This window comes from Aotus nancymaae, unplaced genomic scaffold (genome assembly GCF_030222135.1).
Source record: "Aotus nancymaae isolate 86718 unplaced genomic scaffold, 86718_ANA_hifiasm-v0.15.2.pri h1tg000029l, whole genome shotgun sequence".
NCBI classification, from domain to species: domain Eukaryota; kingdom Metazoa; phylum Chordata; class Mammalia; order Primates; family Aotidae; genus Aotus; species Aotus nancymaae.
The window spans coordinates 57,935,436-57,961,574 of NW_026988442.1; the positions used below are offsets into that span (position 1 = coordinate 57,935,436).

Consider the following 26,139-nt stretch of genomic DNA (forward strand, 5'->3'; position numbering starts at 1 on the left):
TGACACTATAATCATAGCTTAAGATGTTGCACATTTATTACAGTAGTTACCATAGAGATTTAAATTTAGCTCTTTAATAAAAAATACATAGATTTGATTTGAATGCATTAATTTTGACTAGCAAGGTGCAGTAGGTTTCCTAACTGAATGTACATATACAAAAACAACAGGTTTGTAATTTCATCCTAGATGTCTTTAAGGGATCAAATATAGGTATATAAAAAAATAGGTTCAATTTAATGAGTTCTTAATAGATACTTTATCAATTCTGCCATTTAAATCTTAGTTTTATAAGACACACATGTAATGCTTTAGTAATACTTCATTCATGTAATCTTCCATAGGGAAAACAAAAGGTGGGAAATCATATGTTCTGCTCTAAACTTAGATATGGCTGAAAGCACAAAGTAGGAGTGTATTAGTTTGTTCCCATGCTGCTAATGAAGACATACCTAAGACTGGGCAATTTATAAAGGAAAGTGGTTTAACTGACTCACAGTTCAGCAAGGCCGATAAGGCTTTAGGAAATGTACAATCACGTCGGAAGGGGAAACAAACACATCCTTCTTCACACTTTTTATTTATAAATCCTTCCATGAATGCCTTAGACCACAGCAATCTCTTCCTCCTTTGAACTTAATGCACTATATATCTGTACCTTCAAATGATACCTAGAACTTCGTACATTATCAGGTGCTGTTTTCTATCTTACATACCCACACACTGAGTGAAATGAAGAACCACACCTTGCGTATATTCCATCCACAGGGTCTCTTGCAGGTTTAGGTATGTAACTATTTATATTGATTGATAGGTAAAATGAGGGTTGATTTGTGCCTGGCTGATACTTAGAGGTGATCTGAAGTATAGTGCAAATGTTACAAAATGCATTCAAGATAAAAAACAAATTAATGAGAAAAAACTTACCATATATTTAATCTATACCAGATCCATTATAACAATGTTTGTAAAGTGATTTTATTATTTATTATGTGTTAATCAAATGTAACACTTCATCAAAATATTAACTCCTACCAAACATCTCTTGTACATCTTTTGTAACTGTATTTGATGTACCTGCAATACTGAAAGACTGGGATACAGTTTAAGAAATTCACCAGTAGGTGATTTATTGTCATGTGAACATTACAGAATGTATTTATACAATATAGATGGTACAGCCTACAAACCTGAAAAGCATGTGTCTGTAATGAATGCTGTGAGCAACTGTAACACAGTGGTAAGTATTTGTGTATCTAAAAATATCTATATATAGAAAAATACAGTAGGATAATCCTACAGGACCACATTTGTATATATGTGGCTGTTAACCAAAACATCATTATGTAGTGTGTGATTGTATGTGGCAAATAGGTGCACATTAACTGCATGCTGAACAAATCAGCCAACCAAAACATTATTCTGAGAGGATGAATTCTCTCTTAACCCTCCCAGTTCTTTAGGATATTTGTGATCCTATAGACTTGGAACAGGAGAATTGAGATCAGTTCATAGCTGCTTAAGGCCTTTTGCATTTATCATTTGTTCTATGCTGAATGTTCCTCCCTGCAAATCCTTGCATAGATAGATGCTTCCTGTCACCTTGGTATCAGCCCAAATGTCCCCTGGGAGCATTTCTCTGACCACTCTAGGTAATGTAGTTCTCTACCCCTCACCCTCCACCTCTGTCATTCACGACATTTTACCTAATCTTATTTTCTTCTAGGCACTTGTCTTTATCTGAAATTAACAGACTAATATTTCTGCTTGCTTGTTGATTGTCCATGGTCTCCCTCTAGGATGAGTTCTAGGAGATCAGGGATTGTGTATGCCCAACAACTGGCAAACATTTTAAAATTAATCAGAAATTTCCTGACTTAAACTTATTTGCACATTTTATTTGAATTTAATGGCAGTTTTAGCTCATTAATCAAACCCGATCTGTCTAAAAGCTTCTTAAAATTTTAAAGCTAATTTTTTTTTACAAGTTATTTAACATTCCCCTTCCATGTAAAAAAAAAAATGAAACCCTGATTTGTAAAATAAATAGCTAAAAGTCAATTCATGGCAGCATATATTTAGATTTAAAAGAAAGTTAAACATTTCTTTATTAGAATATTTCAGGGACATTTCAAATGTAAATCACCAGGATAATTGCCTTAATTTTTGGTACCATTTTGTTTGATTAAGCACACTTAATGGGAGGCTCCAGTAAAATCTGGCCTTAAGGGGATATCAAACTATTCTGTTCAATAATTCTGAGCATATTAACATTCATCATATAGCTGTTTTTACTGCTATAAATTCAAAAAGCTGAATTTAAGATCTTTATGTTTGGGATCAGAAGGATTATAAAGACTTTTAAGGGTAACATGCACATGAAATATCTGGTCATATGAGCAGAGAAGTGTCAGAAAGCCACAACAATGAAGCATGTTTCTCAAAGTTGACATTTTAGACATTTGTCTCTAACAAGAGAGCTGGTTTCTTAATGTACTGAAACTCACTAAAAAGCCAGGTATACCTTGCTTATTGCTATATACAGGGACATTCTGCTTAGTATGTTTAAAATATCCCTGTATTTGTTAAAGAACAATATTTTCAAACGTTTTTATCATAATTCAGATGTTAATTGCTTATTTTTCTTGTGTGTGCTTTTATTTCCGTCTAATGGTATTATTCAAGATGACAGAAAAAACTTTCTCAATTAGATTGATTTTGCAACAAAACTTATATCCAATGTGTTTTCAAATAAGCCCTATAAAATATAATTTACTTCTGCTTTATTAATGGAAATGAAAATGTGTTTTACACATATTATTTTTATATAATTTTCATTCCATTTCTTTCTCTTTTTATGCATTTAATTCCTGTCCATCTTTCAGCGTTCCATAATTTTATAATTCCCTTTACTATCCTAGTTCCAACTTCTTCAGGATGTCTTGTGAATACTATCCAGCATTTATTTGCATAGAGACATCTAATGCTGTAATATTTTTATCCATCTATCGTTGTTACATTATAACTTCCACAGCAACTACCACTGGGGACTTACATTTTGGGCCCTCATAAATACTTAGTTTTTACACTCACATAGACTCACATATATACATAATTAAATAGATATGAATAGATGGATAAAATAAATAGGTAGTATTCATAATTGGTTAGATTGTAGATGAGTATTTTTGCTGATTTACCAATACAGTATATGCTTAAAATTTTCCAGAGAAACACTCATAAGATTTTGTGAGCTCAAGAATGAGAAGTGAATGTTTCTAATGCAAGAGGGCTAGGTTTATGATCCATATTATAATTCCTCATAGATGTGGTATTCTGTTCCTCACATGCCTTTCTTATTATTCTTGAAATAGCTAACTTCTATCAGTTCTTTAACACTCAGGTTAAACTTTTCATCTCTTATCAATAATTCTAATTTTCATCTCTTCTCATAATTCTAATTAGGATTTATCTTACCATCTTCTATTTCCTCATGAAGTTACCTAACAAAGCTCATATTTAACTCCTCCAACATTTTTAGTTTGTTTAGTTACAAGACAACTGTTACAAGCTAGCATAGGCATTGCATTGTAGCCAGTAATTGGGAATTATTCTATGGGTTGTACAGATAACAAATAACATAACCAAAAATATCTAGATAATTTGTATATTTATTACTTTTTAATCTCTTTACCAAGTTGTATCCAAGCAAATCCATTCTCTAACAGCATTATTCACAAGCGACTATGTGAACCAAATCTGTGAAGAAATGTGATGGGTCTGAGTAGGAGAAAGTTTGTATCATAATTTTCATGACCAGCCACTAATGTTAGTATCTATATCCCTGCATCTTGTATATGTGACTTCTATGTTTATTAAGAGGAAAGAATACTAAGATTATTCAAATGTGAATTGACCAACAGTTAAGCTCAACTGAATTTAGGTAAGTTTTATTTAGAGAAAAAGCCTATATGATACTCTGTCTTCCAGATCTATTACTTTGAGATTAAATCATCGGAAAGCAATAAAATAGATCATTTTCTCTTAAAGCACTAAAAAAACTCACCATTAATTTAAAGGCATTAGTGGATGTTTGCTAAAACATGGTCTAATATGTCAACTGCTTGTGTCTACTGGGCAATGTCTTTTAGAATCTAGTTCATTTCATCTGAAAAAAAATGTTCAGTGCAATTTTATTTACTTATTTATTTTCACTTTAGCTGTCACAAATATTTGAATAAAGTTATTGCTTATTCAAAGTGACTAGTTTATCTCACTTTTCTATTACTCCATTTCTCCTGCCCTTTATTTTCGTCTTTACTCTCAGTTGGTTTATTTTGAATCATCTTATTTTTTTATTTTTATTTTTTATTGTACTTTAGGTTCTAGTGTACATGTGCAGATCATGCAGGATTCCAGATTCATCCATGTCCCTACAAAGGACACAAACTCATGATTTTTTTTGGGCTGCATAGTATTCCATGGTGTATATGTGCCACATTTTCCTTGTCCCATCTATCATTAATGGGCATTTTGGTTCCAGGTTTTTACTATTGTAAACAGTGCCACTATGAACATATGTATGCATGTGTCTTTATAATAGAATGATTTATAATCCTTTGGGTATATACCCAGTAATGGGATTGCTGGGTCAAATGGAATTTCTATTTCTAGGTCTTTGAGGATGCGCCACACTCTCTTCCACAATGGTTGAACCAGTTTACACTCCCACCAACAGTGTAAAAGTGTTCCTATGTCTTCACATCCTCTACAGCATCTGTTATCTCCAGATTATGTAATGACCGCCATTCTAACTGGCATGAGGTGGTATCTCAATGTGGTTTTAATTTGCATTTCTCTAACAATCAGTTTTGATGAGCATTTTTTCATATGTTTGGTGGTCTCATATATTTCTTCTTTTGAAAAGTGTTCATATCCTTCCCCCACTTTTAGATGCGTATGTTTGTTTTTTATTCTTGTAAATCTGTTTTAGTTCTTTGTAGATTCTGGATATTAGCCCTTTGTCAGATGGGAAGATTGCAAAATTTTTTTCCCTTTCTGTTAGTTGCCAGTTCACTCTAATGATTGTTTCTTTTGCTGTACAGAAGCTCTGGAGTTTAATTAGGTCCCATTTGTCTATTTTGGCTTTTGTTGCCAGTGCTTTTGGTGGTTTAGTCATGAAGTCCTTGCCTATGCCTATGTCCTGAAAGGTTTTGCCTCGTTTTCTTCTAGGGTTTTTATGGTGTTGGGTCTTACGTTTAAGTCTTTAATCCATCTGAAGTTAATTTTAGTGTAAGGTATCAGGAAGGGGTCCAGTTTCTGCTTTCTACACACTGCTAGCCACTTTTCCCAACATCATTTATTAAACAGGGAATCATTTGCCCATTGCTTTTGTCAGGTTTGTCAAAGATCAGATGGTTGTAGATGTGTGGTGTTGCTTCCAGGGCCTTTGTTTTGTTCCATTGGTCTATACCTCTGTTTTGGTACCAGTACCATGCTGTTTTGATTATGGTCCTTGTAGTACAGTTTGAAATCAGGTAGTGTGATGCCTCCAGCTTTGTGTTTTTTGCTTTGGATTGTCTTGGCTATGTGGACTCTCTTTTGGTTCCATATGAAGTTTAAGGTGGTTTTTTCCAGTCCTGTGAAGAAGGTCATTGGTAGCTTCATGGGGATTGCATTCAATCTATGAATTACTTTGTGCAGTATGGCCACTTTCACAATACTGATTCTTCCTAACCATGAGCATGGAATGTTTTTCCATCTGTTTGTGTCCTCTTATTTCCTTGACCAGTGGTTTGTAGTTCTCCTTGAAGAGGTCCTTTACGTTCCTTGTTAGTTGTATTCCTAGGTATTTTATTCTTTTTGTAGCATTTGTGAATGGGAGTTTGCTCATGATTTGGCTCTCTGTTAGTCTGTTAATGATGTCTAGAAATGTTTGTGATTTCTGTGCATTGATTTTGTGTCCTGAGACATTTCTGCAGTTTCAGGAGATTTTGGGCTGAGATGATACGGTCTTCTAAATATACATCATGTCCTCTGCAAATAGAGACAATTTGAATTCCTCTTTTCCTAATTGAATACCCTTTATTTATTTTTTTTTTTCGTGCCTAATTGCTCTGGCTAGAACTTCCAATACTATACTGAATAGGAGTGGTGAGAGAAGGCATCCTTGTCTAATGCCAGGTTTCAAAGGGAATGCTTCCAGTTTTTGCCCGTTCAGTATGATATTGGCTGTAGGTTTGTCATATACAGCTTTTATCATTTTATGATATGTTCCGTCAATACCTAGTTTATTGAGAGTTTTTAGCATGAAGCACTGTTGAATTTTATCGAAGAGCTTCTCTGCATCTATTGAGATAATCATGTGGTTTTTGTCTTTGGTTTTGTTTATGTGGTGGTTACATTTATAGACTTGCATATGTTGAACCAGTCTTGCATCCCCAGGATGAATCCTACTTTATTGTTATGGATAAGCTGTTTGATGTGCTGTTGCAATCAGTTTGTCAGTATTTTATTAAAGATTTTTGCATCTATGTTCATCATGGATATTGGCCAGAAGTTTTCTTTTTTGTTGAGTCTCTGCCAGGTTTTGGTATCAGAATGATGTTGATCTCATAAAATGATTGGGGAAGGATTCTCTCTTTTTGGATTGTTTCGAATATTTTCAGAAGGAATGGTACCAGCTCCTCTTTGTACATCTGATAGAATTCAGCTGTGAACCCATCTGGACCTGGACTTTTTTTGGTTGGTAGGCTATTAATTGTTGCCTGAACTTTAGCCCTTGTTGTTGGTCTATTCAGGGTTTCAGTTTCTTCCTGGTTTAGGCTTGGGAGGGTGCAAGTGTCCAGGAATTTATCCATTTCTTCCAAGTTTACTGGATTATGTGCATAGAGTTGTTTGTAGTAATCTCTGATTGTAGTTCGTATTTCTGTGGAATCAGTGGTGATATCCCCTTTATCGTTTCTTATTGCATCTATTTGATTCTTCTCCCCTTTCTTTTGTATTAATCTGGCTAGTGGTCTATTTTGTTGATCTTTTCAAAAAAATCGCCCCTGGATTTATTGATTTTTTTCAATGGTTTTTTGTCTCTATTTCCTTCAGTTCTGCTCTTAGTTGCTTCTTGTCTTCTGCTAGCTTTTGAGTTTTTCTAATCTTGCTCCTCTAACTCTTTCACTTTTGATGATAGGGTGTCGATTTTAGATCTTTCCTCACTTCTCATGTGGGCATTTATTCTCTAAATTTCCCTCTAGACACGCTGCTTTAAATGTGTCCCAGAGATTCTGGTACATTGTGTCTTCATTCTCGGTTTCAATGAACATCTCTTTTTCTGCCTTTATTTCATTGTTTATTCAGTCAGCATTCAGGAGCCAGTTGTTCAGTTTCCATGAAGTTGTGTGGTTCTGAGTTAGTTTCTTAATTCTGAGTTCTAATTTGATTGCCCTGTGGTCTGAGAGACTGTTTGTTATGGTTTCTGTTCTTTTGCATTTGCTGAGGAGTGATTTACTTCCAATTATGTGGTCAATTTTAGAGTAGGTGCAATGCAGTGCTTAGAAGAATGTATGTTCTGTAGATTTGGGGTGGAGATTTCTGTAGATGTCTATTAGGTCCACTTGTTCCAGATCTGAGTTCAAGTCCTGGATATCCTTGTTAATTTTCTGTCTTGTTGATCTGTCTAAAGATAGTGGAATGTTAAAGTCTCCCACTATTGCTGTGTGGAAGTCTAAGTCTCTTAGTAGGTCGTTAAGAACTTGCTTTACGTTCCTGGGTGCTCCTGTATTAGGTGCATATATATTTAGGATCGTTAGCTCTTCTTGTTGCATTGATCCTTTTACCATTATGTAATGCCCTTCTCTGTCTCTTTTGATCTTTGTTGGTTTAAAGTCCATTTCATCAGAGACTAGGATTGTAACTCCTGCTTTTCTTTGCTCTCTATTTGCTTGATAAATCTTCCTCCATCCCTTTATTTTGAGCCTATGTCTGTCCTTGCATGTTAGATGGGTTTCCTGAATACAGCACACCGACGGGTCTTGACTTTTTATCCAATTTGCCAGTCTGTGTCTTTTGATTGGGGCATTTAGCCCATTTACATTTAAGGTTAATACTGTTATGTGTGAATTTGATGCTGCCATTTTCATGCTAGCTGGATGTTTTGCCCGTTAGTTGACAGATATTTTTCATTATGTCAATGGTCTTTACCATTTGGTACGTTTTTGGAGTGGCTGATACTGGTTGTTCTTTTATATGTTTAGTGCTTCTTTTGGGAGCTCTTGTAAGGCAGGCCTGGTGGTGATGAAATCTCTCAGCAATTGCTTGTTTGTAAAGGATCTTATTTCTCCTTCGCTTATGAAGCTTAGTTTGATTGGATATGAAATTCTAGGTTGCAAGATCTTTTTAAGGGTGTTGAATATTGGCCCCCACTCTCTTCTGGCTTGTAGGGTTTCTGCCAAGAGATCTGCTGTGAGTCTGATAGGTTTCCCTTTGTGGGCAACCTGACCTTGCTCTCTGGCTGCCCTTAGCATTTTTTCCTTCGTTGCAACCTGGGTGAATCTGACAATTATGTGCCTTGGAGTTGCTCTTCTTGAGGAATATCTTTGGTGTTCTCTGTGTTTCCTGGACTTGAATGGTGGCCTGGCTTGCTAGATTGGGGAGGTTCTCCTGGATAATATCCTCAAGAGTGTTTTCCAGCTTGGATTCATTCTCTCTGTCACATTCAGGTACACCTATCAAATGTAGATTAGGTATTTTCACATAATCCCATATTTCTTGGAGGCTTTGTTCATTTCTTTTCACTCTTTTTTCTCTATTCTTGCCTTCTCATTTTATTTCATTGAGTTGATCTTCAATCTCTGATATCCTTTCTTCTGCTTGGTCGATTCAGCTACTGAAACTTGTGTATGCTTTGTGAAGTTCTCGTGCTGTGTTTGTCAGCTCCATCAAGTCGTTTATATTCTTCTCTAAGCTGTTTATTCTAGTTAGCATCTCATCTAACCTTTTGTCTAGGTTCTTAGATTCTTTGCATTGGGTTAGCACATGTTCTTTTAGCTCAGAGAAGTTTGTTATCACTCACCTTCTGAAGCCTGCTTCTGTCAATTCATCAGATTCATTCTCCATTCATCTTTGATCCCTAGCTGGTGAAGAGTTGTGATCCTTTGGAGGAGGAGAGGCGTTCTGGTTTTTGGTGTTTTGTTTCTTCCCATCTTTGTGGCTTTATCTACCTGTGGTCTTTGCAGTTGGTGACTTTTGGATGGGGTCTCTTGAGTGGATATCCTTTTTGTTGATGATCAAGTTCTTTCTTTCTGTTTATTAGTTTTCCTTCTAACAGGCCCCTCTGCTGCAGGACTGCTGGAGGTCCACTCCAGACCCTGCTTGCCTAGGGATCACCTGCGGGGACTGCAGAATAGTAAGGGTTGCTGCTGGTTTCTTCTGTTATCTTCCTCCCAGAAGGGTACCTGCCAGATGTTGCCTGAGCTCTCCTTGATGAGGTGTCTCTTTGGTTATATAGGGGTTGGAGAGCTGCTTGAGGAGATAGTCTGTCCCTTATAGGAGCTCAAGTGCTGTGCTGGGAGCTCTGTTATTCCATGCAGAGATGCTGGGCAGGTACTTTTAAGTATGCTGTAGTGGAACTCATAACCACCTCTTTTCCCAGGTGCTCTGTTCTAGGAAGGTAGGCTTTATGTACAAGTTCCTGTTGTGCTGCTGCATTTTTTCATAGATGCCCTGCCCTACATGGAGTAGTCTAGTCACAGTATGCCAGCAGAGGTGTTGCTGAGCTGCCACAGGCTCTGCCCAGTTGCTGTGTGAACTGCCTCGGTAGTGGCGGACTGCCTTGGTAGTGGTGTTCGCCCTTTCTCCCACTGAGCTGGACTGTCCTAGGTCCAGTTGCGCTTGCTGCAAAACTCTCAATCCAGAGCATTTCAGATTGCTTGTTTTGTGGGGGTGGTACCCCCCGAACCAGATCACCTAGTTCACTGTCTCTGCCCCTCCCTTTCAGTTGAATGGGCAGCTCTGTCTTCCAGGCATTCCAGGCGCCAGTTGAAATGGCTGCCCAGATTTGTGTGAGTTTCTGTTTGCCAATCTGATACCGGTCGAAACTGCTGTGCTGAAGACTCATGGCACTTTTCGGCTTGGGAATCTCCTGGTCTGTCGGCAGTGAAAATTTGTTTGGAAATGTGGTGGGCACTCACCCTCTGTGTTGTTCTTGCTGGGAACTGCACTCCAGAGCTGTTCCTATTTGGCCATCTTAGATCCTCCCCTATTTTGAATCATTTTAATGTGAATTTTCATGCTAATAATCTCTTAGGATGATTTTAGAAATAACGAAAAAGGTGTAAATATGTGGTTATGCTCTAAAAATAAATTAGAAGTTTGGTACTGACCACCTCAAAATTATTTTCAATTAGTTTAAGAAATAATTAAATGACTATAAAGAAAACCAGAGGTTAATACCAAGTTTTAGTGTATCTAAGTATTCTAAAATGGTTTGTTTCTAAAAGTATAAGCATGTCTCCAAATTGAATGTTTACAGGGTAAAGCATCATATCAAAGGCTAATATAAAGCTCTTCTCATATTCCAGTTTTCTGAACCAAAAATGTTAACGAAGAAATACAGTTATTGAAATTACAATGCCTTAGGCTATTATAATTTGAAGAGCAATACAAGTTCTGTCGATGTTTGCAAATGTTTTTCTAAAGCTCGATTAATGTCTAATTTACCTGTTGTTCACTAATTTTTTTCCAAAGGAGCATATGAAGCCAGTTATTTATAGCAGTTAATATTCAAAATAAAATTCTAACACATTTGTTTTGGGTAAACAGAATTCTACTGAGAACCATAATGAAATATTACTCTGTGACACCTACTCACCCTGTGCTTTAGAAGCATATATAATAGATATGACAGTTTTACTAGCACTGTCTCATTGTCTCTTATGTAGAAATGTTTTATTCCTTGGTTTAAATTTAAAAAGCCATTCTTTAAATGAAAATACATGTTCAAACAATGGTTCAAAGCAAAGTTGTAGCCCAGATGACAGAAAAACTAGTTACAGGCACAGAAGCTAAAAATTCAAGTTATTTTTCAATAAGTTTAAGGTTTAGCCTGCACCAAATAGGGAACAAGAGAAACATTTGCTAAACCAAATCATTAAGATTGGTTTGTATTCTTTGTGGAAACTACACACACATAATGTCAATTTATGATTTCATAGGATTTTTTTTAAAGGCTAATCTCTATATTATCATTAAGACAGTGGTTTATCATATTTAAAGAAAAGGATCCCACAAAACCATCTCCATATTTCTATTATAATCTGGTTTTTATGACTGGTCTACAAAAACCAGCCACATTTTACACATTGGCAAATAACTTACTTTCATCAGATTTGTATGAATTAAGTTTAGAAAAAGCAAAGAACTCTAAGAGAAGTAAATAAGCTGGACCTTTGTCTAAAATGATTTCTAACAAATTATTATGATTGACATTTTCACTTGTCAAAATCTGAATTGTGTGAACATTTCTTAGAAAGTGATTTACTTTCTTTTAGTACTTAAAATCTGGGTACTATAAGCCTCTAAAGGTTGACAAGTTTCTTTAACTCATTTATCATACTATTCTGTTCAATGGGAACCCCCGCTTTTCATTTTTCCACTATTTATTATGTCAATTCTCATTTCTTTTCCACTTCATTGCTTGTACAAATTGGAAATAAATGGATTTCACATGAGAAGACATTTTACTTGGCTATATTCTTTAGGTGAAAATACTACTGTTTTCATTGTGATTTGCAAGCCAAAGATATTGGGGTATTTGAAGTATTCCATGTTGTTAATTAAATATTAGTTATCCACAAAGAGCTTGTTTTAAGGGTGATAATAAAAATTAATATTGCCATGCAGTTATAAACAGCTTTACTAAGTATTACCTCATTTATTGCACACAGTCGTCCTTAGAGGTAGACTGTTATAATCAGATCAACAGGGGTATTTAAAAATAACTGGACTATGATACATTGAGAATCTAACCTAAGTATAGAAGTTTTACAGAAGTTTACTGTTAAGTGAATACTTTGACCTATATTTTTCCTTCATTTGTTTCTCTTTGGAGTATGCCTCTCTCTCTCTGTATGTTTTGATTATTAATAGCTTTGTTAAAATATAATTAGCATACAATGAACTGCATATATTTAAATTGTATCACTCAGTAAGAAGTTTTCTCCTGTGTGTAACTTGTGAGGCTGTCACCACAATCAAGATAATGAATTTATCCATTACCCCTAAAAGTTTTCATGTGCCCCTTTGTAATCCCTCCCTGCAATCTTCCCTGTGCCACCTCAATCTCATGCCCCCAACTTACCTGATTTCATAGATAAGTTTGCATTTACTAAAATTTTATACAAATGGAGTCATATAGTATGTAATCCTTTTATCTGGCTTGTTTCATTAAGCATAATTATTACAAGATTCACCAAAGTTGCAGGATGTATTAATGGTTTGCACATATTCTGAGTAGCATTCTATACAGACAAACCATAGTTTATTCATTGACCTGCTGATGGACATTTGGATTGTTTCTGGCTTTTGGCGATACAAATAAATCTGCTATGAATATTAGCATACAACTCTTTGTATGAACATACATTTTCATTTTCATCGAGTAAATACTCAAGAGTTATTTAAAAAGTATTGAACCTGTTTTCTGGAGTTTAGTGTACCATTGCATATTCTCACCAGCATTGCAGGTACAGTTCTTCCATATTATCACCAACATGGTCAGCCTTCTTAATCTTTGTTTTTCTAATAAATGTGTAGTATGATCTCATTGTGTTTTAAATTTCATTTCTCCACTAACTGTTGAGGATTTACTCATTTGCTTATTTGCCATTTGTAGACCTTTCTTAGTGAAGGGTCTACTCAAAATATTTTGGTCACTTTTTATTGAGCTGACTGTTTTCTTATTACTGAGTTTTGAGAGTTTTTTTTTTTTCTAGATACAAATCCATTAACAGATATATAATTTGCCAAATTTTCTTTCTGTCAGTGCCTTGACTTCTCATTCTCTTAATAGTGCTTTGAAAAGCACAAGTTTTAAAATTTTGGTGATCCATTTTTATTTATTTATTTATTTTGCTTTAGGTTCATATGATATCTGGCATTTCTCCCCATGTTATCCCTCCCCATCCTTCCCTCCCTCCCCACCCCCTGCTGTCTCTCACCTACCACCCTCCCCAACTTCCCCCAGTGTGTGATGCTCCTCTCCCTGAGTCCACATGTTCTTGTTGATCAACACACAGCTATGAGTGAGAACATATGGTGTTTGGCTTTCTGTTCTTGTGTCAGTTTGCTGAGAATGATGGTTTCTAGATTCACCCAAGTCCCTACAAAGGACACAAATCAATTGTTTTTTTATGGCTGCATAGTATTCCATGGTGTATATGTACCACATTTTCTTTGTTCAGTCTATCATTGATGGGCATTTGGGTTGGTTCTAGGGTACACAGGGCTGCAATGAACATATGTGTGCATGTGTCTTTAGAGTAGAATGATTATAGTTCTTTGGGTATATGCCCAGTAATGGGATTGCTGGGTCAAATGGAATTTGTATTTCTAGATCCTTGAGAAATTGCCACACTGTCTTTCACAGTGGTTGAACTAATTTACACTCCTACCAACTGTGTAAGAGTGTTCCTACTTCTCCACAACCTCTCCAGCATCTGTTGTCTCCAGATTTTTTAATGATCCCCATTCTAACTGGCATGAGATAATATCTCAGTGTGGTTTTCATTTGCATTTCTCTAATGACCAGTGGTGATGAGCATTTTTTCATATGTTTGTTGGCCTCATATATGTCTTCTTTTGAATAGTGTTCATATCCTTCGCCCACTTTTGAATGGAGCTGTTTTTTTCTTGTATATCTGTTTTAGTTCTTTGTAGATTCTGGCTATTAGCCCTTTGTCAGATGGGTAGATTGCAAAATTTTTTTCCCATTCTATTGGTTGCTGATTCGTGCTAATGAAGGTTTCTTTTGCTGTACAGAAGCTCTGGAGTTTAATTACATCCCATTTGTCTATCTTGGCTTTTACTGCCATTGCTTTTGGTGTTTTAGTCATGAAGTCCTTGCCTATGCCTATGTCCTGGATGGTTTTGTCTATGTTTTCTTCTAGTGTTTTTATGGTGTTAGGTTGTATGTTTAAATTTTGGATCCATCTGGAGTTAATTTTAGTGTAAGGTGAGAGGCAGGGGTCCAGCTTCTGCTTTCTGCACATTGCTAGCCAGTTTTCCCAACACCATTTGTTAAACATGGAGTCCTTTCCCCATTGCTTGTTTTTGCTGGGTTTTTCAAAGATCAGATGATTGTAGATGTGTGGTGTTTCTTCTGGGGTCTCTGTTCTGTTCCATTGGTCTATGTCTCTGTTTTGGTACCAGTACCATGCTGTTTTGATTACTGTAGGCTTGTAGTATAGTTTGAAGTCTGGCAGTGTGATGCCTCTGGCTTTGTTCTTTTTGCTTAGGATTGTTTTGGCTATGTGGGGTCTTTTGTGATTCCACATGAAGTTTAAAGTTTTTTTTTTTTTTTTTTTTCCCAGTTCTGTGAAGAAGGTCATTGGTAGCTTGATGGGGATAGTGTTGAATCTATAGATTACTTTGGGCAGTATGGCCATTTTCACGATATTGATTCTTCCTAACTATGAGCATGGAATGTTTCTCCATTTGGAGAAACATTCTTATTTTATTTAGCAGTGGTTTGTAGTTCTCCTTGAAGAGGTCCTTTACATCCTTTGTTAGTTGTATTCCTAGATATTTTATTCTCTTTGTAGCAATTGTGAATGGGAGTTCACTCTTAATTTGGCTCTCTGTCTCTTATTGGTATATAGGAATGCTTGTGATTTCTGCACATTGATTTTGTATCCTGAGACTTCACTGAAGTTGCTTATCAGTTTGAGAAGATTTTGGGCTGAGATGATGGGGTCTCCTAGATATACAATCATGTCATCTACAAATAGAGACAGTTTGACTTCCTCCTTTCCTAATGGAATACTCTTTATTTCTTTTTATTACCTGATTGCTCTGGCTAGAACTTCCAATACTATGTTGAATAGGAGTGGTGAGAGAGGGCATCCTGGTTTAGTGCCAGATTTCAAAGGGAAGTCTTCCAGCTTTTACCCGTTCAGTATGATATTGGCTGTAGATTTTTCATACATAGATTTTATCATTTTATGATATGTTCCATCCATACCTAGTTTATTGAGAGTTTTTAGCGTGATGGGCTGTTGAATTTTATTGAAGGCCTTCTCTGCATCTATTGAGATAATCATGGTTTTGTCTTTGGTTCAATTCATGTGATGGATTACATTTATGGATTTGCATATGTTGAACCAGGCTTCATCCCCGGGATGAAGCCTACTTGGTTGTGATGGATAATATTCTTGATGTGCTGTTGTAATCTGTTTGCCAGTATTTTATTGAAGACTTTTGTGTAGATGTTCATCATGGATATTGGCCTGAAGTTATTTTTTAGTTGAGTCTCTGCCTGGTTTTGGTGTCAGGATGATGTTGGTCTCATAAAGTGAGTTAGGGAGGATTCCCTCCTTTTGTATTGTTTGATACAGTTTCAGAAGAAATGGAACCAGCTCCTCTTTGTACATCTGGTAGAATTCGGCTGTGAACTCGTCTGGACCTGGACTTTTTTTGGTTGGTAGGCTATTGATTGCTGCCTCTACTTCAGCCCTTGTTATTGGTCTATTCAGGGTTTCAACTTCCTCTTGGTTTAGTCTAGGTAGAATACAAGTGTCTAGGAATTTATCCATTTCTTCCTAGTTTACTGGTTTATGTGAGTAGAGGTGTTTGTAGTAATCTCTGACAGTAGTTTGTATTTCTCTGGGATCAGTGGTGATATCCCCTTTATCGTTTTTTATTGCATCTATTTGATTCTTCTCCCTTTTCTTTTTTATTAATCTGGCTAGTGGTCTATTTTGTTGATCTTTTCAAAAAACCAGCTCCTGGATTTATTGATATTTTGAAGGGTTTTTTTGTGTCTCTATCTCCTTCAGTTCGGTTCTGATCTTAGTTATTTCTTGTCTTCTGCTAGCTTTTGAGTTTTTTTGATCTTGCTCCTCTAGCTCTTTCAATTTTGATGATAGGGTATCAATTTTAGATCTTTCCTCTCTTCTCTGGTGGACATTTATTGCTATCAATTTCCCTCTCGACACTGCTTTAAAGGTGTCCCAGAGATTCTGGTAAGTTGTGTCTTCTCTCTGGTTGGTTTCAAAGAACATCTTTATTTTTGCCCTCATTTTATTGTTTATCCAGTCGACATTCAGAAGCAAGTTGTTCAGTTTCCAAGTGGTTGTGCAGGTTTGAGTCTGTTTCTTCATCCTGAGTACTAGTCTGATTGTGCTGTGGTCTGATAGACTGTTATGATTTCCGTTCTTTTGCATTTGCTGAGGAGTGATTTGCTTCCAATGATGTGGTCAATTTTAGAGTAAGTGCAATGTGGTACTGAGAAAAATGTATATTCTGTGGATTTGGGGTGGATAGTTCTGCATATTTCTATTAGATCCACTTGATCCAGGTCTGCATTAAAGTCCTGGATATCCTTGTTAATTTTCTGTCTCATTGATCCATCTAATATTGACAGTGAAGTGTTGAAGTCTCCCACTATTATTGTGTGGGAGTCTAAATCTTGTTTTAGGTCATTAACGACTTGCTTTATTATCTGGGTGCTCCTCTGTTGAGGACGTATATATTTAGGATAGTCAGCTCTTCCTGTTTGATTGGTCCTTTTACCATTATGTAGTGTCCTTCTTTGTCTCTTTTGATCTTTGCTGGTTTGAAGTCCATTTTATCAGAGACTAGGATTGCAACCCTTGCTTTTTTTAATTCTCCATTTGCTTGGTAAATCATCTTCCATTCCTTTATTTTGAATCTATGTGTGTCTTTGTATGTGAGATGGGTTTCCTCAATACAGCACACTGATGGGTTCTGACTTTTTATCCGGTTTGCCAGTCTGTGTCTTTTTATTGGAGCATTTAGCATTTACATTCAATGTTAATACTGTTATGTGTGAATCTGATCCTGCCATTTTGTTACTAGCTGGTTTTCTTTCCCATTAGTTGACTCATTTTCTTCATTGCATTTTTTTTTTTATTCTTAGAGAAAATTTTTATTAAGGACTTATTTTCATATTCAAAGTGATTGATGAATATTCTTTTTAGTTAGAAAAGATGCTGGAATGTATATTTTTTTATTTAGGGAGTAGGCATGTCTAGCTTCATTTCTTGAATTGATTTAGAAGGCTTTGCCTGTTTTGGAAGGTCGGTGCCTTGAATCTGGGTAAATCTGACATGTTCTCAGACCATCTGTAATCACATAGGTGGAACAGGTCATGTTTTTAAAAACTAGCACTCTTATGATTCTTGCTTATAGCATTTCATGGCTAAGACTACAGATTTTTTTCTCTTGACTTCTTTTTTTTTTTTTTAATTGCATTTTAGGTTTTGGGGTACATGTGAAAAACATGCAAGATTGTTGCATAGGTGCATACGTGGCAGTGTGACTTGCTGCCTTCCTCCCCTTCACCTATATCTGGCATTTCTCCCAATGCTATCCCTCCCCAACTCCCCACCCCCCACTGTCCCCCCCACTTCACCCCAACAGACCCCAGTGTATAGTGCTCCCCTCCCTGTGTCCATGTGTTCCCATTGTTCAACACCCGTCTATGAGTGACAACATGCAATGTTTGATTTTGTGTTCTTGTGTCAGTTTGCTGAGAATGATGGTTTCCAGGTTCATCCATGTCCCTACAAAGGACATGAACTCATCATTTTTGATGGCTGCATAATATTCCATGGTGTATATGTGCCACATTTTTCCTGTCCAGTCTATCATCGATGGGCATTTGGGTTGGTTACAGGTCTTTGCTATTGTAAACTGTGCTGCCATGAACATTCGTGTGCATGTGTCCTTATAGTAGAACTATTTATAATCCTTTGGATATATACCCAGTAATGGGATTGCTGGGTCAAATGGAATTTCTATTCCTAGGTCCTTGAGGAATCACCACACTGTCTTCCACAATGAAATTAGTTCTTCATTGCATTTTTGGTCTTTGCCCACTGGTTTTTTTTTTGAAGATACTGGTACTTGTTCCTTTCCTTGCTTAGTGTTTCTTTCAGGAGCTCTTGTATGGCAGGTCTGGTGGTCACAAAATCTCTCAGTAATTGCTTGTCCAGAAAGGATTTTATTTCTCCTTCATTTATGAAGCTTAGTCTGGCTGGATATGAGATTCTGGGTTGAAAGTTCTTTCTTTAAGGATGTTGAATATTGGCCCCCACTCTCCTCTGGCTTGTAAGGTTTCTGCCAAGAGATCTGCTGTGAGTCTGATTGGTTTCCCTCTTTGGGTCACCTGATCTTTCTCTCTGGCTCTCCTCAGCATATTTTCCTTTATTTCAACCCTGGTGAATCTGACGATTATGTGCCTTGGGGTTGCTGTTCTTGAGGAATATCTTTGTGGAGTTCTTTGTATTTCTTGAATTTGAAGTTTGGACTGCCTTGCTAGGCTTGAGAAGTTCTCTTGGATAATATCCTGGAGTGTGTTTTCCAGCTTGGATTCAATCTCCCCATCATATTCAGGTACACCGAATAAGTGTAGATTAGGTCTTTTCACATCCCATATTTCTTGTAGGCTTTGTTCATTTCTTTTCACTGTTTTTTCTCTTGTCTTGTCTTCTTTTTTTATTTCATTGAGTTGATCTTCGATCTCTGATATTCTTTCTTCTGCTTGATCGCTTTGGCTATTAAAACTTGTGTTTGCTTCACGTAGTTCTCGTGCTGTGTTTTTCAACTCCATCAAGTCGTTTATGTTCTTCTCTAAGCTGGTTATTCTAGTTAGCATTTCGTCTAAACTGTTTTCGAGGTTTTTGGTTTCTTTGCATTGAGTTAGAACGTGTTCCTTTAGCTCAGAAAAGTTTATTATTCACCTTCTGAAGCCTGTTTCTGTAAATTCGTCACAGTCCTCAGTCCAGTTGTGATCCTGTGTTGACGAGTTGTGATCCCTTGAAGGAGAAGAGGTGTTCTCGTCTTTGATGGTTTCATCATTTTATTGCTGTTTTTTTTCCCATCTTTGTGGATTTTCCTGGCTGTGGTGTCAGGAAGCTGATTGGTGAGGTCGCTTGTCTGCCTGTGGAAGCACTAATGGATTTCTTGGGGCTCCTTCAGGTTACTAGGGAAGCTTCCTGTGTCTTTTTTGTTTTTACTGGGAGATTAGGCCAGCCTCTTCTGCTGACCTGTACGCGCTGCTGGGTTGTCAAGAATATGGTCCTGTTGCTACGCAGGCTTCCTGTGTTTTTTGTTAAAACACGTAGCCCGGTCCCACCCCTCTAGTGGTGGGTTGTGCCCTTCCTCCACTGGGCTGGATCATTCAGGGTTCATCTCAGACTGTGGCACTGGCTGTGCAACCCACTAGATTAGAGCTTCAGCACTCTGGGGTTTGTGGGGGAGGGTAGGGACCCACCCAGCTGCACCTGGCTGTCTCCCCCTTTCAGCTTCTTCTCTCTCCGGTCATGGCGTAGGGATCCGCCTGATCCATTTTCTTATCACTCATACTTTTGGTGTCATATCTAAGAAATATTTGTCTAATCAATGGTCACACAAGTTCTTCTCCTATGTTTTCTTTTTCAATTTTATATTTTTACATTTTGAATTAATATTTTCATGGTACAAGTTATGGATTGGAGTTGTTTTCCCCCACACACAGATACTCAGTTGTTCTAGTAATACTTACTGAAAAACTATTCTTTCTCTACTAAACAGCCTTTGCATATTTGTTAGAAATCAATTGTCCATATATGTGTGAATTTATTTCCAGATTTTCAGTTTTGTTCCTTTGTCTGTCTTTAATCCACAACACTCAGTCTTGATTATTATAGCCTTACAATAAATTTTAAAATCCCATTTTGTTAATTCTCTTTTTTCTTTATTAAAGTATTTTTGGCTATTATACATCCCTATATGGATTTTAGAATCAACCTGTCAATTTCTACTAGATGAAGTAAGTTTTATTTACTATTGCATATCAATATAGATTCAATGCAATAGTAAGCAAATAAAATACACATAACTATTATTTTGAATGTATACTAATATGCAATAGTAAGTAAATACATTTGCTACTGCAGTGAATCGATGTGAGGAAGAATTATCATATTAATATCATATTGAGTCTACTAACTCTTACTAAATAATGGAATTTCTCTTCATTTGGGTATCCTTTAATTTATTTGTAATATACAGTAGTTTTTAGCATAGCAGTCTTTCACATCTTTTGTCAGATTTATCACTTTTTCATATTTTTAAAATTATTTTACATAAGGTTAAATATCCATTTTCTGCTGTTTTTTGCTAGTGTATAGAAATACAATTGACTTTTATACATTGTTCTTATATTCTACAACCTTGATAAGAAGACTGACTTGTTTTGTAGATTCCAATGGATTTTGTAGATAATCCTGTCTTCTGAAATTATAGTCTTAATTTTTCCTTCCTAATATGGATGGCTTAACTTACTCTTCTTACCTTATTGTTGTGCCTAAAACATCCAGTATAATATTAAGTAGATGAAGATCCAACATTTTTATTTATTCCTGATCTTAGAGGGAAAGGTATAATCATCTTCTTACAGTTGAATTTACATTTGCCTACGCTCACATGACAGAGACAAAAAAAAAACCTCACACATAAATATATAAAAGAAATTATCACATTTTCTTTTCAATAACACACATCTCTGTCATAGTAATGTAGTTCTTTGAGAGTAAAGAAGCATTATGCTTTACTCATCTTTGTAGCCTCAGCACCTGGAAACATATCACTTGCTCAATGTATATCTGTTGTGTAATAATTGGGCTGGATATTAGATTCAAATCCTCTGAATATAAATGCTCAACACATTCTCATTTTATTAAGTGTCATGAAATTAATCTAAAGAGAGATGAGGGGTCTCAATCATTTGCTAATGCACTATTCTAGCATTTTTCCTTACTCAATATATTCCTCAGCTACAGTACAATCTATTAAGCAAACATATTCATGTCACAGAGAAGAAACTAAAACATAAATTGAGTCTAATAAAAAGCAAAATGCATATTTCTTTCTATTAAAGTCATATTGAAACTAATAACATATTTTAAAACACTTGATACTGTTTTAAAAGTTACTGATAAGTATTTTATTTCTTAGTAACCCTAACAACCAATTACTGAAAACCTCCTGTGTCATTTTTGAGGGATCTGATTATTCTTACAGCCCCTAGCCGCATTCCTTCTGTATCCCTGGTATCTGCATCACCTATCTTATCCTCAAGTCTTCCTTTTTCTACATTTAAACCTGTTACATTTCCTGATCAGGTCCTCCTCGTTTATCATATTATTCCACTAAATTCTTTCTGAAATCTACTTTCAATCAGTTAGATAAAGAGCATTCCTCCAATCTGGGACATATGTGATAAAAGTAAGAGGAATCCATTGGCAGAAAATCAACCTTAACAGGTAGGGAGAAAAGAGGTGAATTCGAATTTTAGGAAGACAAGAGAAAAGGGAACAAGAGAATCCCATATAGTAGCAGTATTTCTGTGTTGATTTTATTTCTTATGTAACCACAGCATAACACCCAAAGAATATTGGTTAATGAATGAATAAATTATCTCATTATTACATCTAAGAATAGAAGCAAATTGTTTTTAAACTTTTGAATATACTGATTTTCTTTTATTTTCTTTTTCTTTTCTATTTTCACTGTGAGCATTATACCAGGTAATAATTTTGGGTTCTCAAATGTCCTCAAAACTTTTGCAAAGATTTACAGGACCTGAAGGCAAGAAGATATTCCTGAGTTTGGTTTGGCAAGTTTCATGAGAATATGAGCATATAAGCAAATGCAAAAATAATAAAATTCTCTTAACTAAGGTTTGTCTCAGACATCTGGCTATAAGGAAAGTTTGCAGGCAAAATAATAATATAATTAAGCCATCCCAGTGATTTTAAAATAATTTATCCCAGATCCACTGAATTCTACAGTAGAGAAATTCAAGGTAACTCATTCTCAAATTTTAACATTTTCTTAAACAACATCACACATATTTATATTATGAAAATGAAAAACTTTACTTTTGAAATGAGAAATTAAAAGGCATAATGTTTAAACTTCATAGATAAATATATGTAAACTCTAATAATTTTATTGTACAAATATTTTGGGCAAAATGATGGAATATTTCAAATATTTTACACTGAAGCTGGGTGCAGTGACTCACACCTGTAATCCCAACACTTTGTGAGGCACAGGCGGGTGGATAGTTTGAGCCCACGAATTTGACACCACCCTGGGCAATATGGCAAAACCATGTCTCTACAAAAAATACAAAAAAAAAAAAACCCTGTAATCCCAGCACTTTTGGGAGGCCGAGGCAGGTGGATCACGAGGTCAAGAGATCGAGACCATCCTGGTCAACATGGTGAAACCCTGTCTCTACTAACAATACAAAAAATTAGCTGGGCACAGTGGTGCGTGCCTGTAATCCCAACTACTCAGGAGGCTGAGGCAGGAGAATTGCCTGAAGCCAGAAGGCGGAGGTTGCAGTGAGCAGAGATCGCGCCATTGCACTCCAACCTGGGTAACAAGAGCGAAACTCCGTTTAAATAAAAAAAAAAAAATTAGCCAGGTGTGGTGTTGGGCACCTGTGGTCCCAGCCTCTAGAGAGGCTAAAGTGGGAGGATCCCTGAGCCCTGGAGGTCTAGGCTGCAGTGAGCCCTGATTGTGCCACTGTACCACTCATGTCTGGGTGATGGAGTGAGACTCTGTCTCAAAACAACAACAACAAACACACACAAATAGTTTACACTGAATTCTAGGTAGAAAAAAAGCAATAGTATTATGTGTAATTTGAAAAAACCACTATGTTAGTGCTTATCAATTTCTTAGCATGAAAGCATACTTATGTGTCCATATTAAAATTTTAAAATATAACAACATATTATTTAAAATATTATTAAACATTTCCTAATAACCTATTTGTAAGGACTTATTCCTTAATTTTTTTTTTCACTTGGAAGGCCATTTATTAAATGAATTAGCTTTATTCAAACTGATTTATCAAACAATAATGTCAGTGGAAATACTCATACTACTTGCAGAATTATCCAAATTCCTTTGACCACAGTTCATTCTTAACATTTTCTGAGAACAATCTCAGGCAGTAGTTGCAAATTCAGATTACATAAATACTTCCAAGTTTTAGTTCAAAAACACAAAGTGATTTTATAGAGCAACATTTTATTAATCAACAAAACCCTTCTTTATTTCAGCAGTTTAAAGCCCTAACGTACTTTTTACTGCGAATAAAAACATTATTTTTGAAAATAAAAATTATCTATAATTTTCCATTTAACAGTAAATATTGCATGCAATAGGACTCTGTCAAATCTTCTACATATGTATTAAGATGACCAATTGATCAGTAATTTGCATCACTTAGCAAAAATGATTTGACAGTAAATTACTGTGTCTGGTATGTGCATGCTACAGCATAGTATGTTCAGCATCAAAAAATAAAATAAAATGCAATTACCCTAAAAGACATTTCAAGATTCTCTCCACCCCAGATATCCATTCCTGCATCGTAAGTTCCTATCTCTTCAAAGTAGTTTCTGTCAATAGAAAATAGGCCACCAGCCATAGTAGGGGTCCTAGTTGAAAAAAAAAACAAAAAGAAAAGAATATCTTTTGAAAACAATGTGTGGAATTTAATGAGACATATTTTTGAGACATTCTAAATATTAAAAATAATCTCAAACTAGAAACAAAATCCAGGTGTAAGAAGTTTTTAAATTAATAGCATTTTTTTTAACATTTTCTGTAAAACTCAAATTAGTTTTTGTTTTTCTTATGGGTGATCAAATAGATACGCGGAAGTAACACTGGCCACGGAAGACTGGGACTTCTATATTCCCTCTGAAAAGCATAGCGAAGAGAGGTTTCTGCCCTTTGCACTGTCCTTAAAGTGGTTAGCTGGTCATGAAACTACCAGTTGTGAACTTAGGTCACATAACTATAAATCATTTTTATATAAACTCTAGAAACCTGTAGACATGGTTTCACTTTGAAAAGATCCATAACCTGTTTAAATATGAAAAAATTAAGTGCTGTAAAATGTTTATAGGAAATAAGTATCTAGTGATAGTTACAAAGGTTTTTTTTAATCATAAGAACTTTACATCTAATTGTTTATTCTCTCTTTACTAATTAAAATGATAGAATTAGTCATCTAATTCTATGGGATTTATGTTTGGAAGGACATTTGGAAGGGATTCTAAAACTTTTTCCTAGGAATAAATGCCTTTTGGTCTCACATTCAAAATTCCTCTATAGGAGCTGAGGAGTCTGATGTTAAGTTTTTAAAGGATAAATTAATTGTTAATTTAAAAGAAGAATTACAGACAATGTTAATGAGTAAGCTACACAAGTCTTTCTATATATAAGCAGTATAAATTAAAGGTTAAAAAGAAGATTGTAGTTTATCAGAAATAGATCCATACTGGCAATGATGACTTTTGAATGTTAGTTGTAATACAGTGGTTTGCAACCTTAAAAGCACAATAGCAGCACTTGAGGCAACTTTAAAAAAAAGATGGGCATGCTTAAGTACCACCCTCCACGGATTTAGATTTAATTGGCTTGGGTTGGTGCCTGACTTTGGTATTATGTAGTTTCTATGTAATTCTAATGTACTGCCAAGGATGAGAAACTGCTATAGAAACTTACTGGAATACTCATCTAAGTAGTCTGTGAGGCTGTTAAAAACCCAGTGTTTTGCTTTTGTCAAAATTGTATTCTCCTCTGCCAAAGGTTATGCTCATGTTTTAATTAAACAGAATTGTTCATTGAAAAACCACCAAATGATATTGTACTTGGACATCTACCATATTGCAAAGTTCTCTGTTTCTCCCAGTGCTCTTGCTGTTTTATGCTCAGGTAATTAACTGTCCATCAGTTGGAGTAGCAGAGCCTTGCTTAGTCTCAGAACTATTTTATTACTTTTTGTCTTGCTGGGTTCCTATCATGAACAGTATCATTGACCTTCTGAGTTAAAATGAGAAACACTAACAAAGCTAAACAGATGGTAATTAGGAAGTAGCCATGACCCTCACCTGATGGAACTCTATGGCAATAACTATATTAGGTATTACAGTGCTGGAGAGTCTATTTGATAAAATTAGGAACCAAAATTGCTGCAATTATCCTATCATAATGCAACCAAATGCTTAAGACTGATAAGTGATGCATTTTTAATGATCAGTTCAGACTGCCTCTCTACTTATCTACTTACTGATAAAGTACTGGCACATTTTAATTTAAATAACATGTATTGAATTTCACCTTACAGTTGGTCATCATTCTTGTATGTGAGAAATGTGTGATAAGTGGCTAAAAATAAATTATGCTTAATAGTTTTTTTTTATACTATTGAGAATGACTCAACTTGTAGTTGTGCTTGAAAATAATAAAAATAAGATAAAATTACAATTCTTCAAGTAATTCCTGTATTTTCTGAAGACAGATACTCCTGGACAGGTTGTGTGTGTATGTGTGTGTGTTTTGCAGTATCAGTTAGCTCTCTCAGGTTGGAGACGGTGCCTTATAATATTTAATACCTATCGCCATAGCCAATGTTATGCAATACATTCTAAGTTAACTACTCTGTAATATGCTTAATAAAATATTTACATATGCCCATGTGTACCTTAAGTATTCAGAGCATCTAGAAAATGAAAAACCTTGATTGTAGTGAAATTAGCTGAAATTATTTGCTTTTCAAGATTGTGTCTATACAATGTCAAATCAAACAACCAATTTAATCAATTGAACCTGAGGGGAACAGTCAGCTCAGTGACTGTGAACACTGCCCACCACACATAGTAAGTAGGAAAGATGAACTGAGTTAACAGAAGTAAAGCACTTAACACAGTATCCAACACGTAATCAATAGTTAATAAGGTTAGGTAATTTATCTTTGTTGTTGTTACTGATGTTAATCATTTAAGCAAAATCCTTGCTGTCCTTCACTTAATTTGGGCTCCTCTCTCTACATAC

At 35.7% G+C, this 26,139-nt stretch overlaps 1 protein-coding gene across 6 annotated transcripts in view; it reads right to left on the bottom strand.

The window, feature by feature from the left end:
- GALNT13 (polypeptide N-acetylgalactosaminyltransferase 13) overlaps positions 1-26,139 on the bottom strand; it is a 598,306-nt gene that overhangs the window by 189,048 nt on the left and 383,119 nt on the right. For all 6 annotated transcript variants that reach the window (XM_021665899.2, XM_021665898.2, XM_064382748.1 and 3 more), the window contains one exon: positions 23,618-23,735. In XM_021665899.2, coding sequence (XP_021521574.2) covers positions 23,618-23,735 — 118 coding nt within the window. The remainder of the gene's footprint in view (positions 1-23,617; positions 23,736-26,139) is intronic.